Below are 17304 nucleotides of genomic sequence, written 5' to 3' on the forward strand. Positions count from 1 at the left end.
GGAGGAACTTAAAACAATTACAATCACCAGGAAAGGATATGGAGAAAAATATTAGAACTAAATCTGACAAGCCCCCAGGTCCTGATGGACTTCATCCTAGGGTTTTAAAAGAAATAGCTGCTGAGAAAGCAGATGCATTGGTTTTAATTTTCCAAAATTCCCTAGATTCTAAAGGTCCCATCAGATTGGAAAATACTGAATGTGACTCCTCTATTCAAGAAAGGAAGGAGACAGAAAGCAGGAAACTACAGGCCAGGTAGCTTAACATCTGCCATAGGGAAATTGCTGGTTATAGGTTATAGAGGGGCACTTAGAACATCTCAATGCAATCAAGTAGGGCCAACATGGTTTTGTGAAAGGGAAATTGTGTTTGACTAGTTTATTGGAATTCTTTGAGGAAGTAACAAGCAACGTGAATAAAAGGGAACCTATGGATATGCTGCACTTCGATTTCCAGAAGGCATTTGACAAGGCGCCACATCAAAGTTACTATGCAAAATAAGAGCTCATGGTGTAGGGGCTAACATATTAGCACAGATAGAAGATTGGTTAGTTAACAGGAAACAGAGGGTCGGCATAAATGGGTGATTTTTAAGTTTACAAGATGTGATGAGTGGAGTGTCACAGGGGTCAGTGCTGGGGCCTCAACTATTTACAATTTATATCAATAATTTGGATGACTGGACGATATGTCTGGTTGCTAAATTTGCTGATGGCACAAAGATAGGTAGGAAAGCTAGTTGCGAAAAGGATATAAGGAGTCTGCAAAGGGATAGGTTAAGTGAGTGGGCAAATATTTGGCGGATGATAGAGTATAATGTGGGAAAGTGTGAACTTGTCCACTTTGGCAGGAAGAATAGAAAAGCAGCATATTATTTCTTAGAGATTGCAGAACCCTTGAGGTATAAAGGGATCTGGGTGTCCTGGTACATGAATCAGGAAAATTTAGTTTGCAGGTACAGCAAGTGATTAAGAAGGTAAATGGAATGTTGTTGTTTATTGCAAGGGGAGTGGAATAAAAAGTAGGGATGTGTTGCTATAGTTGTGCAGGGTGTTGGTAAGACCACATCTAGAGTACTGTGTACAGTTTTGGTCTCCTTATTTAAGAAAGGATATAAATTCATTGGAAGCAATTCAGAGAAAGTTCACTCGACCCTTACTTGGGATGAGGGGGATTATTTTACGAGAAAATGTTGGACAGATTTGGGTCTGTATCCATTGGAGTTTAGAAGATTGAGAGGTGATCTTTTGAAACATATAAAGATCCTGAAGGGACTTGATAGGGTGGATGCTAAAAACACATTTCCCCTGTAGGAGAGACTAAACCTAGGGGATACAGTTTAAAAATAAGGGGTCTCCCACTTAAGACAGAGAGGAGAAGAAATTTGTTCTCTCAGAGGCTTGTGAATCTTTGGATTTCTCTTCCTCAGAGAGTGGCAGTGGTAGGGTCAATGAATATTTTTAAGGCAGAGGTAGCCAGATTCTCGACTAACAAGGGAGTCAAAGGTTATCAGGGGTAGGCGGCATGTGAGTTGAGGCCACGATCAGATAAGCCATAATCTTATTGTGAATGGAGGAACAGGCTCAAGGGACCAAATGGCCTACTCCTGCTCCTAGTTTGTATGTTCGTATGTCCCTGAAAATGGCACTCATTCAGAAAAATGTAAATTCTACCCCACATAGGCTAGTCTACCATTTTAATTTCTTCAACACAATGTAAGCACATTTACTTACGTCCAGCACATACAGTAGATGGCTCCACGTGCAAAACTTCAGTACATGATTTCTTTAAAATCTACAATGTAAAGTTAAGAGAAAAGCAAATCAATGAGAGTAAAACGGTATTTGAACATTACTGTTATATGTTTCAAGATTTGCACTTCATTATTCAACCTATTGTAAAGTAATAATTTAAAAGAACATGCCAACATTATCGAAACAAGCTCAGAAACCTCTGCACCTCGCTCTCACTGTTTCTTCAAGGCACCCGTTGATCAAGCAGTTGGTTACGTGACCTAATTTCATCCCCTGGAACTCGTGTCAAATTTTGTTTGCTCATGTTCCTGTGAAAAGCCTCAAGATGCTGTACTTTATTAAAGACACTATGTAAATACAAGTTGTTAAAAGAGCCAAGTTGCTGTGATGGCTGGAAGGAGAAAGAGGGGAAAAAATAGAACTGTGCCTCCAAACTGAAGCCTTCAGCAAATCAATATACACTAAAGATCACAGGCTATTTTGGGTATTATGCCAAAGATTTGATGCCAAGGTGGTACTTAATAGGGGCGATGGGGTCTCACCCACCATCTGGAGAGCCAGCTGGAGCCTGCATCACCTTTTTTGGGAAAGGCCCACTGTAGCAAGTGCAGACTTCCCCAATAATGCTCTAGTGTACTGCAAGCTGCAGCAGGATGCTCAGCCAGGCTACGATACATAGCTTGGGCCTTCCGCCAGCACTCCGCCCATTGCCCATACACCCATTCCATGCTTGCTGTTAAACTGTACCCACGTTATGTATTGCCATATTTAGCTGTGCCCACAAACACAATCTCAGAAGCTATTTAGACAAAACTATTTTAGAATGCAGATAGCCAAGTTAGTTGGCTAAAATAATTTTGAAGCAAATGTTTTTACTGGCACACTATCCCACAAAATCTTCTGATTTTTCACAAGTCTGACTAAGTAGAACCTATAATTTTGTGGTACATGCTGGAAAGCGAACTGAAGTTCAATAATGCCAAAAATATTCTTCGCCTATAATACTTATATTTATCCAAATTGTGATGATTTCTGCATTCTAATACAAAGCTAACTTTCACAGTTAAAGGGTGGAGTCTTCTGGACTCATTCCCTGCTGGAATGGCGGAACAATTTTCGGTTTGAGGAACCAATTAATGGCTGGGTTTAGCCATGGCTCATTAACTCAGCTACAACGTTAGCATCCTTCTTCTGGGCTGCCCAACCAATCAAGGATGCCATGTCCATTCTGTCAAAAGAAAGATTTCCAACTGAAGGGGCAATATCATGGGTTATAAGAGCCCACCAGCACATGGATCTTCGAGGCTGCAGCAACACAGGGATGGATCGACGATACATTTCCAAGTCAGGATGGTGTGTTAAAAGTTAAAACCTTTTTAACTTTTAACTGTGCTTAAGTTCTACCATTTTAGGAATACATCTGCCAGCTGCAATTCCAACTCTTCCATTCTCAAAAGCCTGAAAGTTTTGAGGATTGTTTGCGGTGTTCCCCTCCGTCATGATTTAATAGAAGGTAGCAAAGAGGAACAAAGATGCCAGACAACACCAGAGATGACCGATTCGTGCTCAGTCTGCAGACCATCTCCTGAGTTATGAATGTGCATCACAGAGTTTGGTTATGTCTGAAGGAACCATAGCACAATGTCCCTTTGAGAGTTCAGTGAGGCAACAGTTTCAGCTGGAGGTTGGGAGGTATCTCTGTGACATGCTGCAGGATGGATATGGACGGGAAGAATCCAAAGGGCTGTATAAATATCACATGTTGGGCAGTAGTGAAAGGGTTACAGGTTATTGTAGTATACATGCTGAGGATGGCTGCTTGAAATAAGGTAGCTTTACTTTGACAACTTACTTCAAGTCTGCCATTTTCTTATACATTTAGGGCAGAATCGTCGCAGATTTGCACTAAGTGCGGTAGTGGACGTGAAAAAGAACATTTTACTCACCGGCCACTACAGTGGCTTTCCACGCCATTTCATCCCAATCCCACCTCGTGAATTATTCTTTCCCAGGAAACACGCTGTTTCGATGACGGGTGGGGTCTCATTCACCCACCCGCCATCACCTTGCCGATTCATTACGCTGGGCGCCATATTTAAAGTGTAGCTGCGTGCACAACTCAGTGCTTCCAGCCCACGTTGCAAAGAAGACATGACCCCGAAAAGCAAGAAGACTTCAACCCCCCCCATCGATTTAATGACGAGTCCCTCGAGCACCTTTTGGACACAGTGGAGGCCTACCGTGATGTCCTCTACCCCCGCTCTGGCCGCAGGATGGGTAGAAACATCACCAATCTGGCTTGGGGGGTGATGGCAGTGGTGGTCAGCGCCAACGCCCTGCAAAAGAGGACAGCCACCCAGTGCCGCAATAGGATGAATGGTCTCCTCCGCTCTGCCAGGTTAAGACACTCTTCTCATCACTCTCAACTCACACACTCACAAACCCATCACACATCCACAGGGCCTTCACTCACTGCCAGTTCAAGGGATTGACTCTCTCATGCAAACCTTTACTGTCCTCATCCCTTCTACTGGACCACTCTCCACCCACACAGACTTATCATCTGGCCTGGCAGGCATTTTCCTTACACTCTCTCCATCTCTATTTATGCAGGACAAGCTGGCACACAACAACAGGGAGAGGTCACAGACTGGTGGAGGAATGCCTGAAATCAAGTTCCTCACGGACTTTGAAAACAAAGCCATCCAGCTGGCTAGCGACAATCTGGACCATTCCTGTACTGACGGTGAGGTCAACAGTGCTCTAACACGTGAAGATCCCAGCAGTGCAACATCCATCAGACAACCATGCTGTGAATGATGTGTCCTGTTCCGCAGTCCTTTGCCATGCACTAATTATCTCCCCTTGCTTTTGCAGGCACATCTGACAAACAGCCGAAGGAGTCCACAGCCCAGGGCCTTCAATCAAGCCCCGAAGAAACCTCTGAACAGGAATCTGAATGCACCTTCATTGAAGTCCTGTCACAGCGCTCACCCACACCCTCCACCAGCATAGAGACACACACCTCGGTGGGACCTAGCTTTAGAGTAACCTCGGGATCACAATCTGGTGAGCACATTGCACTTATTGATCTACAGCAGGCGGAGGCAGGGATTCCCCAGGTCCCCGGCATTCGGAGGACTGCTGGAGGCCAGAAATTTGCCGAGTGCGAGTCGGATGACGAGACTCTGGACTCAGTTATGTCTTTGTTGCTGGAGCTGCAAAGGCAAACTCGGGGATATCAGGAAGGGATGTCCGCTGCACTCCTCAGATTACAAGGCACAATGGACGAGTCTGTCCGCCTTCAGGCTAAGGTAATTGCGCCAGCATTGCCAACATCACTCCTGCACTGCTATGTGGGCAGAACTCCATTGTTGACGCCATAGTTGGCCTTCAACAGTGTGTACCCAAGAGGGATGTGGGACAGCTCGATCTCACTCCAGCTACCCCTTCTCCTCAAGGAGTCAGCCAGGGATCCTTGGACACCCATAGTTAAGAGGATCACCAGGTGCACATCCCAGGGCCATCCACTCAGGTGGCTCTGGGAGTGTCCGGCCCATACGAATCTCCTCTTCCTGTGACCTCAGCAGCTCCAGCTGCACAGGCCGAGGAGGGTGCCACTGCCACACAGCAGGACCCAGAAAGCAGGCCGGGGCCCTTCCAGGTCTCGGCCCTCCAGAGGACACCCGTCAACGTCATCACAGACAGGGCATAGCAGTCAGCAGGCTGCCTCCACCTCCGCTGTGGATGGCCGGGGTGCACCAATAACAGCAGTGTTAGGAAGGTTAAGATGATGTAACTCTTGTAGAGTTAAAACAATTAACTAAATTAACAAAAACAAGGGATAAATCAGGCACAGCCCCTAAGTCAGGTCAGCTGTAAAACCAAGGACAAAGTTTAAAGGAACCTTACAAACATTAAACCAAGATGTGATTAAAGGGGTCAACAAAACACCCCAGTCCCCGCGGTGCCCACCGGGCACGGAAGGCCTCGATGGTGCCGGCAGACACCGCGTGCTCCCTCTCCAGGGACACTCGGCCGCGAACGTAGCCGCGGAAGAGGGACAAACAATCGGGCGGGACTCCCCCCTCGATCGCCCGCTGCCTGGACCTGTTAATGGCCAACCTGGCCAGGCCCAGGAGCAGGTTCACGAGGAGGTCCTCCTCCTTCCCGACCCCCTTCCGCACCGGGTGTCCGTAGATCTGGAGCGTGGGACTGAAGTGCAAACAAAATAGTAACAAAAGGTTTTTTAAATAACTAAAAAGGGAGTGCAGCCTACAACACCCTATGTAAACGTGGTCCGTTTTTTTTTGAGCATGGGTGTTAATCATCTGTATATAATGTTCACTATTGCAAACAAACTCCCAAGAAAGTCTCCCTGTCTATGGCTCCTTGTTCTGATGAGCAGTGTTCATGTCACTCAGATGTGAAACCTTGGGTCCTGCACACGATAAAGGTAGGTGTCTCATTCCTTCAGACGAAAGTGATGGCCCGGCCTCACACTCCCTGGACACACCAGTGATGCCTGCACCTTGATGGTGCTGGTCATTGCTGCCAGAATGTAGTGGGCAGGCGTCACAGAGTTGCGCATTCTCTCTGTGTGCTCTCAGCACTTTTAAGGAGGGGCTGGCTCCCCCATCTCTTCAGCATCTGTGACCAGTGACTCTGTGCTCCTGAAGGGGTCAGGTACTGAAGGCGGACAAGGGATCAGATGCATTTAAAATTTCACAGCTGTGCCTCCACGATATGCCCCTGATCACAGAGTGTAAGTGAGCTTCCCTCAGCCAGGCAGGATTCAAACAGTCACAGGAGCAATGTGAAGATCTACGGGGTGTCCTCACTGCATGTCGTCATCATCCTCGGGCAATAGAATGACTATTAAGGCCTCCACTGCATCCCCACGACAAGAGCACTCTCACAGAGGGTATGTGCGCTGCCCTCAACCAGACTGGAGTCAAACGTTCACAAATAAGATGTGAGGATCTATGGGGTCTCCTCACTGCATGTCATCATTATCCTTCATAAATGTAGCAGCTATGAGGGCCTCCCAAGTGCTCCTGCCTCATCTGCCCAGTGCAACAGCCTCACCTGTGTCATCATCGCCTTATAGAACCTCATCACCCTCATCACTGTCGACCCGTCGACGTCCTCCTCATCAGAGGAGACCTCCAGCCCCCGCATCTCCACTTCAGCCAGCTCCTCTCCCCATTGCAGCGCCAGGCTGTAAAGGGTGCAGCTGACGATGACGATGTGTGACACCCTCTGCGGACTGTATTGCAGGGCTCCACCAGACTGGTCCAGGCATCGGAACCTCATTTTCAGCATCCCGATGGTCTGCTCCACCAAGTTGTGAGCTGCTGCATGAGCCTCATTGTACCGTCACCCTGCTGCAGTCTGAGGCTGCTGTACGGCTGTCATTAGCCATGGCCTCTGCGGGTAGCCTTGTCCCCGAGGAACCATCCCTGTAGCCTCTGTGGACCCCGGAAGACATCAAGGATCTGTGACCGACTGAGGATGTACGAGTCGTGTACACTCCCTGGAAACTGCGCGCAGACCTGTAGGATGAGTTTGTGGTGGCCGCACATCAGCTGAACATTCAGTGAGTGGAAGCCCTTGCGGTTGACATTGTTGACTGCTTGTTGCCACAGAGATCTGAGGGCTACTTGAGTGCAGTCGATGGCACCCTGCACCTGTGGGAAACCCAAGATCTGGGCAAATCCAATCACTCTTGCATCCTGGCTCTCTTGGTCCCGGGAGAAATGCACAAAGTTGTGTGCCCTCGCAAAGTTGGCATCCGTGGCCTCATGGATGCATTTGTGTGTTGAGGCTTGTGATATCCCACAGAAGTCAACTGTGAAGCCCTGAAAGGAGCCACTGGTGTAAAAATTGAGCACCCCAGTCATTTTCATGGCCATGGGCAGTTGATGCCCTCCATGTACCCACGGCGCCAAATCCTACAGTAGCTGGCAGATCTAACCGACCAGTTCCCTAGGCAAGTGCAGTCTTTGGTGACATTGGTTCTCGGTCATCTACAGGCAGCATCTATAGACCTTGGGTCTAGCTAGGCGCTGACCAGCAACGGTCACTGTGGCTTTTCAGTTGTGTGTACAGAAGCCCGAGCCACCCCTTCTCCAAGGGTGTTGCTCCTTGAGAGTGACAGAGGCACCTGGCTGCACAGAGCTTCTCCTTTGTTGCCATTCTCTGTAAGTCATGAGGCATACAGCTAGTCCACCATGCTCCATGCTCTTGCAGTACTCCTCCTGCAGGATGAAAGACAGAGATGCGCGCATCTGGGTGTTCTAAGAGCCTCTTTTGGTTAAGTCTGAAGGCCCCTTAATGCATCCCAGAGAGTGCTGGCCACCACTTGGATGGCCAGGGTTTAGTGCACTGCATGGCTGCCCGAGACCCCACCCACCTGTGCCCCACTTTACCTGTCCGACTGGCGGAAGCTTTGCCCATTGGACGACTGTCGTGAAGGGATATTAATGTATATAATGTTATTGGAAATTATTTTAAATTGGACTTGCAGTAGGGTCTGTGTCTGTGGGCACCTGTGTCTTAATTGGATTAAAGCCAGCTACTCTGGGTGCTTTGATGTATAGTAGTTTTGAGATGTGAAACAGTAAAGTAAAGAATACTTTTGCATTTTGTTGAATAAACCATTCAAAGACTGAGGGTGAAATCTTTCACCTAGCTAAGAGACACCAAACAATATGCTTATATTACTAATAAAATTGGTACTATGAAAGAGGTTTTATTGTTAGAAGAGGTGGAGTTCAAAGGGTCTGGTGATACCATGAGAATTTGCATTCAAAGGGAAGGCTAGGTATATACAGGAATGAGTTTGTGTGTGTGGGTCAGGGGCATGTAAACCCTACCCACTGTGCCTGCGAAGGAACAAATTGAAAAGGAACCTCATTTTGAATTTGTAAGATGAAATATGCTTTGCCTGGTGTCTGTTTAAGTCTATGGGTTATTGTTGCCTTGAGGAAGATTACCTGGGAGTGATTAATTTGGGGATTTGTATACTAGTTATTATAATAGTAATTTGTAGACATGTGTATGTGTTTAATACCTTGTTAAATTAATAAATGTTTAATTTAATTTACATAGAAACCTCTGGAGGCTTGGTGGTTTATTCCTAAATTCAGAATTGCATCTCAAACATACCAATTGAAAATATAGGTTATGACAGTTGTTTAAGGTTTCTCTCTGGAATTTCAAATAACTCAGCCTTTACCAACTGCTATGTCATAACATGTGTGTGCTGTGCTCTTAGCTCAGGCATTCTCCTAACCCGCGCTGCAAGGCTGCACTGTTAGCTTGACCATGGGGGAGGCTGGTCCAAACCAGAATGATGACATTGCAAGGGGCTGTGAGTGCTTTGGCAAGGAAACTGTACAACGTGCGCAGTTGTCCAAATGTTCTGCAGTCCACCAAAACGTTCATTAGTTTGCAGTCTGTGCCCGAGGGGTGAAAAGCTCTGGAGCACTTGGTGACACTTTCATGCCTCTGCATTGCTTGAGTGGGCAGAGAAGCTACAGACTCCTCGCATGTTCATGTGATTGCACCTGAACTGTCTCTGCTGCAGAGGAATGGTCACTTTATACAAGGTTTCCCTAATGCATGGCTGCTTCCCCACACCCCATCCCGACACGTGCTTGTGCACTACCATCAACAGCAGTGCAGCCCTTTACCCCACCCCTGAAGTCACCTCAATCGCAGGGCAGCCCTTGCCCCAGCCCAGCACTGCACTGTCAGCTAGATGGGAAAAAGTGACCTGCCTGTGCTCTCGCCTGAATCTGTGGCACCTCAACCTTGAAGTCCAACAGGCGATACTCACGAGCGCTGCACAACATTACTGTGCACTCAGCTCCGAGTTCCCCTCAAAGTGCAGCCCGCCAAGTGCGGGCCTTTTATATGTTGTTGTAAAACACGTTGGCGTGCAATGGCACTGGCATGCTCGGATGATCTATTGGGGGTGGGGGTGGGGGGGGGGGGGGGGATGATTTCGGCGAGCTGAGCTTATAATGATATGCAGATATATTACAATGAGGTTCCTGATGTCCAGCGGCAGACAGAGTGGACGATTGCAACTGGTTTCACGACATTGTGAAACCGATTTTTGGCCATACTGTCCACTCACGCCGTCAAACACACCCGCTGCCAACGGGCACGGAAAATTCCGTCCCTAGAGTCAGACCCTCTGGTGGTTGGACTGGACTGTGGATCACTGCTAGCAACTTTCACCTTTCAGGTCAAGTTCCACTGTGAAGGCTTGACTGCAAAATCCAGGCTGACAATTCAATGCAATACTAATGATGCACTGTCGGAGGTGCCATCTTTTGGATGAGATGTTAAGCCTATCAAACCCCAGGACACTATTCAAAGCAGAGCTGAGGCATTCTCCCCAGTGTCCTGGCCAACATATATCCCTCGATCACCAGCAATAAAGCAGATTATCTGGTCATGTATCTCATTCTGTTTGTGGAAGTCTGTTGTTGTGCAACTGTCCACCATGTTTCCTACATTTCAACATTGACTACACTTCAAAAGTACTTCAGTGGCTGCAAACCATTTTGGGAATATAAATGCAAGTCTGCATTTTAGCAAATGCAGTTTAGGTTTAACAATAAACCTCATCGAAAAGATGAACCAGATCGAAAAGGAGTGTAAATTGACCTTAAGTGCACGCAAGCATTTTCCAGAGTACTCAGAAAATTTCTCAGAGTAATTGACACAAATAGTATTCACTATTGTAACTTTCACCCTTATGCTGTTGATAAAGCATTCTGAGAGCTTTCATCATTGCAACGTGTCATCCATTATTACTGCTCATTTGCTGCAACTATTTTAATTTACTTAGGCTACTGCATCACGTTGGCCCTTTCCAATCCATGAGTTTCACACAAGATATTGTTCTATGGTTCACAGGTACTTATAGTATACAAGCCCCCTCTTGGATTTATTAACCAAAATGCTGGAGTTTATATGTCAAGAAAGTCTACTGCTGTATTTCAGACACCACTAAAGTATTTGATACATAAAGCTGTCACTATTACCAAAGGCAGCACTAAACAAGATAATATATTTGCATTAGAATAACACAATACATTTTTTTTAAACTGTGGAAGAGCAGCTTAGGCCATCAAACCTACGATGCATTATATTAAGCCATCTGACAAATTTTGAGATGCTTGGCAAGCTTTATGTTGATAGAATTTCTCTAAATACAAATTCATAGCCTCATTTTCCCAAGGATTTACTTTGATCAAAAATAACTACCTTTTAATTTGCCTCAATCTCAGCAAAGAAATTGCACTTCTGAACATAGACCTAACCACAAAATTAAAAGGCTGGAATGGCTAAAAACGTACCAAATGGATTTTGTAAAAGATCTTTAAAAAACACATAAAATACACACACACCCACACACAAGCTCCTGATTCAGTTTAGTAAAAACCAACTGCTAAATACAATGTATATTAATGGAAACAAGAATCAAAATGGAAAAGCAAACTAGTTGGTTTAGAACATTGTTCCTTGGGACAGAATCTTGTTGAGGGGTTCAGGGGTCTCTCCTGCTGGCTGGAGTGCTGGCGAAAGACCAGTGCTGCCTTTATTCGGGAAGACCTGCTGAACCACAAGCCAATCAGGCAGTGGCAAAGCCAGCAGCGGGCCTTCCCCTGGAATCAAGATCCTGGGCAGAAGTCTCACCTAGCAAGAGCTACCAGTCAATCAGAGACCAGCAGCTCTTGTGCTCAGTGGAGTTACTGGGGAGGCCGTGGCTGCTGCCAAAAGAACAGCCTCCGGAATCAAGGGCCGTGGAGTGACCCAAGACAAAGATAATTTGGGTAGGGGTGTTGGATGCAAGGGCGGGAGGTGGCACCCAGCGGGCCTCACCTTCCCTATAGAAACATAGAAAATAGGTGCAGGAGTATGTCATTCGGCCCTTTGAGCCTGCTCCGCCATTCAATATGATCATGGTTGATTCTCTATCTCAACACCATAGTCCCGTTCTCTCCCCAGACCCCTTGATGCTTTAGAGTCCAGAAATCTATTTCCTTCTTACATATATTCAGTGATTTGATCTCCACAGCCCTCTGTGGTAGAGAATTCCATAGGTTCACCACCCTCTGAGTGAAGAAGTTTCTCCTCACCTCAGTCCTGAATTGTCTGCCCTGTATCGAGAGACCGTGACCCCTTGTTCTAGACACCCCAGCCAGAGGAAGCATCATCTCATCCCTGCATCTAACCTGCCCAGCCCTGCCAGAACTTTATATGTTTCGTGACATCTCCTCTCATTCTTCTAAACTCCAGTGAATACAGGCCTAGTCGACCCAACCTCTCCTCATACGACAATCCTGCCATCCCAGAAATCAGTCTGGTGAACCTTTGCTGCACTCTCTCTATAGCAAGTATATCCTTTTTTAGGTAAGGAAACCAAAATTGCACACAATACTCCAAGTGTGGTCTCACCAAGACCCTGTACAACTACAGTAAGACATCCTTGTCCCTGTACTCAAATCCTCTCGCAATGAAGGCCAACATACCATTTGCCTTCTTGTCTGCTTGCTGCAACTGCATGCTTGCTTTCAGTGATTGGTGTACAAGGACACCCAGGTCCCTTTGTACATCAATATTTCCCAATCTACCACCATTTATGTAATACTCTGCCATTCTGTTTTTCCTACCAAAGTGGATAACTTCACACTTATCCATGTTATACTGCATCTGTCATGTATTTGCCCACTCACTCAACCTGTCTAAATCGCCTTGAAGCCTCTTAACACACTCCTCATCGCTCACATTCCCACCAAGTTTCATGTTATCAGCAAACTTGGAAATATTACATTTGGTTCCCTCATTCAAACCAATGATATATATTGTGAATAGCTAGGGCCCAAGCACTGATCCCTGTGGTACCCCACTAGTCACCGCATGCCACTCTGAAAAAGACCTGTTTAATCCTACTCTTGGTCTCCTGCCTGCGAACCAATTCTCAATCCATGCCAATATATTACCTCCAATTCCATGGATAGAATCTTCTGCCTGTCGGGCGGGCCGGTCGGAAGCGGGCACGGAGCTGATCGCCACCCGCAATCAGCTGCATGCCGCCATTTTATGTGGGCGGGCCAATTAAGGCCCGCCCAGCGTGACGCACGGCCGGTAGCGCTCAGCACGGGGGGAGGAGGGAGAGTCAGGGTCTGCGCTCTGTCGCACATGCGCGCGAAAGAGCACAAAAATCTCCCTGAGGCAGCTCCATGCCTCAGGGAGATTAAGTTCAATTTGAGACTTCAAAATAAAGTTAAAAATCATTTACACATGTCCTCTCATGTAACAGCGTCACATGAGCTGGGACACATTTATGATATGTTTAAAATATATATTAATTTAATAAACCCTTCATGAAATCTCATCCCGCCCGTGGATGAGGTTTCATGAAAAATGCGAAGGCCACTTGGACTCTTCGCCTGCCCACCAACCTTAAGGGTGGACTGGCAGCCCTGTCAATTTGGTTAATTGGTTTATTAATGGCCTTAACAGGCCTTTGACAGTTCGGTGTGCGCGCGCCCACCAAACTACAGATCGGAATGACACACTAACCTCTTATGTGGGACTTTATCAAAAGCTTTTTGAAAATCCAAATACACCACATCCAGTGGTTCACCCTTATCTCTTCTGCTAGTTATGTCCTAAAAATCTCCAGTAAGTTTGTCAAAAATGATTTCCCTTTCATAAATCCATGCTGACTTTCTTGAATCCTGTTGATATTTTCTAAGTATCCTGTTAACAAATCCTTTATAATAGACTCTAGCATTTTCCCTTTTTTAAATAGTGGGGTTACATTTGCCAACCTCCAATCTGCTGGGACTGTTCCAAAATCTACAGAATGCTGGAAGATGACAATCAACGCACCCACTATTTCCATGGCCACTTCCTTTAGTACCCTGGGATGTAGATTATCAGGCCCTGGGGATTTATCAGCTTTCAGTCCCATTCATTTCTCCAGCACTATTGTTTTTGTAATACTAATTTCCTTCAATTCCTCCTTCTCACTGGACTCTTGGTTCCCTAATATTTCTGGGAAGTTATTTGTGTCTTCCTCCATGAAGACAGAATTGAAGTAGTTGTTTAATTGCTCTGTCATTTCCTTGTTCTCTATTATAAATTCTTCCGTTTTGGTCTCTAAGGGACCTACATTTGTCTTCACTAATCTTTATCTTTTTACACACTTACAGAAACTTTTACAGTCCACTTTTATGTTCCATGCAAGTTTACTCTCATATTCTATGTTTCCCCTCTTAATTAATCTCTTGGTCCTCCTTTGCTGAATTCTAAACTGCTCCCAATCCTCAGTCTTGCCGCTTTTTCTAACAACTTTATATGAGTCCCCTCTGGATCTAATACTGTCCTTAATTTTTTTTGTTGCCATGGTTGGGCCATTTTTCCTGTTGTGTTTTTGCGAAAGAAAAGAATATATAACTGTTGCAATGAATACATTTGTTCCTTAAATATTAGCCATTGCCTATCTACCATCATGTCTTTTGATGAAGTTTCCCAACCCACCTTAGCCAACTCACGCCTCATAACTTTGTAGTTTCCTTTGTTAAGATTTAGGACCCTAGTTTCAGATCGGACTACTTAACTTTCCATCCTAATGAAGAATTCTATCATGTTATGGTTACTGTTCCCTAAAGAACCCCACACAACAAGATTATTAATTAACCCCTTCTCATTGCACAATAACAAATCTAGGATAGTCTGTTCCTCAACATACTGGTCTAAAAAACTATCTCCTACACATTCCAGGAATTATCTGCCACAGTATTATTGCTAATTTTGTTTGCCCAGTCTATATGTAGATTAAAGTCACATATGATCACTGTAGCAACCTTGTTACATGCATCTCTAATTTCCTGTTTAATGCCGGTGGTTTTTAATCAGTCACGCTGAAGAGCTCCAGCGTTGGCCAGGTGAGAGGCTGCTAGTTAAAGCACTTCTCTCAGAGAGCAAATTCACTGCTTGACAGTTGAATGCCAACTTCTCGGAGATCATTTCACACAATCAATCTGTTTTGAACAAGGGGATTGTTACTGTGCAGAAGGAGGCCATTCAGCCCATCATGTCTGCACTAGCTCTCCAAATGAGCATTATGACTCAGTGCTATTCTCCTGCCTTTTCCCCGTACCTCTGCACATTGTTTCTATTTAAATAATCATCCAATGCCCTCTTGAATGCCTCGATTGAACCTGCCTCCACCACACTTCCAGGCAGTACATTCCAGACCCAAACCACTCGCTGTGCGAATTTTTTTTTTTCTCATGTCACATTTGCTTCTTCTGCCACTCACTTTAAATCTGTGCCCTCTCATTCTTGATCCTTTTACAAACGGGAACAGTTTCTCCCTGACTACTCTATCCAGCCCCCTCATGATTTTGAACACCTCTAAGAAATCTCCTCTTATCCTTCTCCTCTCTAAGGAGCCAACCTCTCCAATCTATCTTCATAACAGAAATTTCTCATCCCTGGAACCATTCTTATAAACCTCTTCTGCACTCTCTCCAATGCGTTCACATCCTTCCTATAATGTGGCATCCAGAACTGTACACAATATTCCAGCTGAGGTCTAACTAGTGTCCTATACAAGTTCAGCATAACCTCATTGCTCTTAGACTCAATGCCACGATTAATAAATTCTAGGATACTGTATGTTTTAATGCTCTCTTCACCTGTCCTGCCACCTTTAATGACTTAAGCATATATACACCCAGGTCCCTCTGCTCCTGCACACCCTTTAGAGTTGTACCCCTTATTTCAGATCATCTCACCATTAACTTCCTACCAAAACGAATCACCACACACCTCTCTGCATTGAACTTTATCTGCCACCTATCTGCCCACTCCACCAACTTGTCGATGTCCTTTTGAAGTTCTACATTGTCCTCCTCACCCTTTGCAATGCTTCCAAGTCTTGTATCATTCACAAACTTTGAAATTGTCCCCTGCACACCAAGATATAGATAATTAATATATATCAGGAAAAGCAAGGGTCCCAATATCGACCCCTGGGGAACTCCACCACAAACCTTCCTCCTGACTGAAAAATACCCATTAACCATTATTTGCTGTTTCCTATTACTCAGCCAATTTTGTATCCACATTGCTACTATCCCTTTCATTCCATGAGCTATAACTTTTCTCACAAGTCTGTTGTGTGGCATGTATTGAATGCTTTTTGAAAGTCTATGTACACCATATCAACAGCATTACCCTCATCATCCCACTTTGTTACATTTTCAAAAAACTCCAACAAGTTAGTTAAACACAATTTTCCCTTAAGAAATCCATGCCGGCTCTTCCATTTCAACCCACATTTTTCCACGTGACTATTAATTCTACCCCGAATAATTGTTTTTAGAAGCTTCCCCACCACCAAAGTTAAACTGACTGGTCTGTAATTACTGGGCTTATCCTTGCAACATTTTTTGAACAGGGGTGTAATGTTTGCAATTCTCCAGTCCTCTGGCACGTCCCTTGAGTCTGGGGAATTCACCCATCTAGCACTTAATTCACCTTCAGCTGTACTTCCCTGCTGCCAGGTTTCAGCATGGATTAGGAGCAGTTTATACAGCAGCACCTTCCTCCACCTCTGCTGAGGAGTAAGAGCAGAAACCACACCACCCCCAACACCAACAGGGTGACTATGAGGTATGGATGTGAGTGGGAAAACAGAATGAGAGCGATTGTGAGTGTTGGTTGTTCAAATGGAGATGTGAGGAGGATGGTGGAGAGTGGGGAATGAGTGGAACAGCAGGGTGTGTTGCTCTGAGGAATGCTGTGCAGGAGAATGATGGAAAGTCAAGGTGTAGGGGTTGGCACCTGAAAGTGCTGCTCACCTTTCCTGCCTTCCTGAGGTTCTGGATCCTCTTGGTGCACTGGCGCCAGGTTAGAGCAACTACACTTCTACTTCTGACTTTCATGGTCACGTCCATCTGCACCTGCTTGGTATGAGAGGCTGTTCTTCTCTTCCCATCCTTGGAAAAGATCATCTCACTGAAGCCCCTCTGATCCCACAGTGAGACCTCCAGACAGGAGTGAGACACCTGGGAGCATGGGGTGGTGATGAGGGGTGATGGTGGTGCAGTGGTACGATGGGTGGTGGAAGCTGCAGCCTCAAAAATCCTATTGCTGGTGGGCTTCTGTAACCCTTGTAACCATGCTCCCCTTCATTAGAAGTCCTTCTTTGGACAGAATGGGCACAGCATCTGGCCCACCCTCCCTGATTGGTCAGGGATCCTGCGATGGGATGATAATTACTTTGCTCTGGGGAACAGCAATGGCAAGATGTACACATTAGTTAGTGGGTTCCTGACCCCAGAATGGTCCCACTGTTCGGCAAGGATTAAACGGCCAAGATTCCACCCAATGTTTCAGGTCGATGGCTTTTTGTCAAAACCCATCTTTATTTCATTTTTAAAAAATTTTTAATGAAGTACGCAATATGCATGGATGATTAGACATGAATCGCTTAGTATTTTTTGTAGG

At 45.6% G+C, this 17304-nt stretch overlaps 1 protein-coding gene across 1 annotated transcript in view; it reads right to left on the minus strand.

Annotated features, from left to right (window-relative positions):
• antxr2a (ANTXR cell adhesion molecule 2a) overlaps positions 1-17304 on the minus strand; it is a 303824-nt gene that overhangs the window by 216885 nt on the left and 69635 nt on the right. The window contains exon 8 of the mRNA XM_078543719.1: positions 1735-1795. Within this exon, the coding sequence (XP_078399845.1) occupies positions 1735-1795 (61 nt within the window). The remainder of the gene's footprint in view (positions 1-1734; positions 1796-17304) is intronic.

This window comes from Cetorhinus maximus, chromosome 1 (assembly GCF_964194155.1).
Source record: "Cetorhinus maximus chromosome 1, sCetMax3.hap1.1, whole genome shotgun sequence".
Lineage (NCBI taxonomy): Eukaryota > Metazoa > Chordata > Chondrichthyes > Lamniformes > Cetorhinidae > Cetorhinus > Cetorhinus maximus.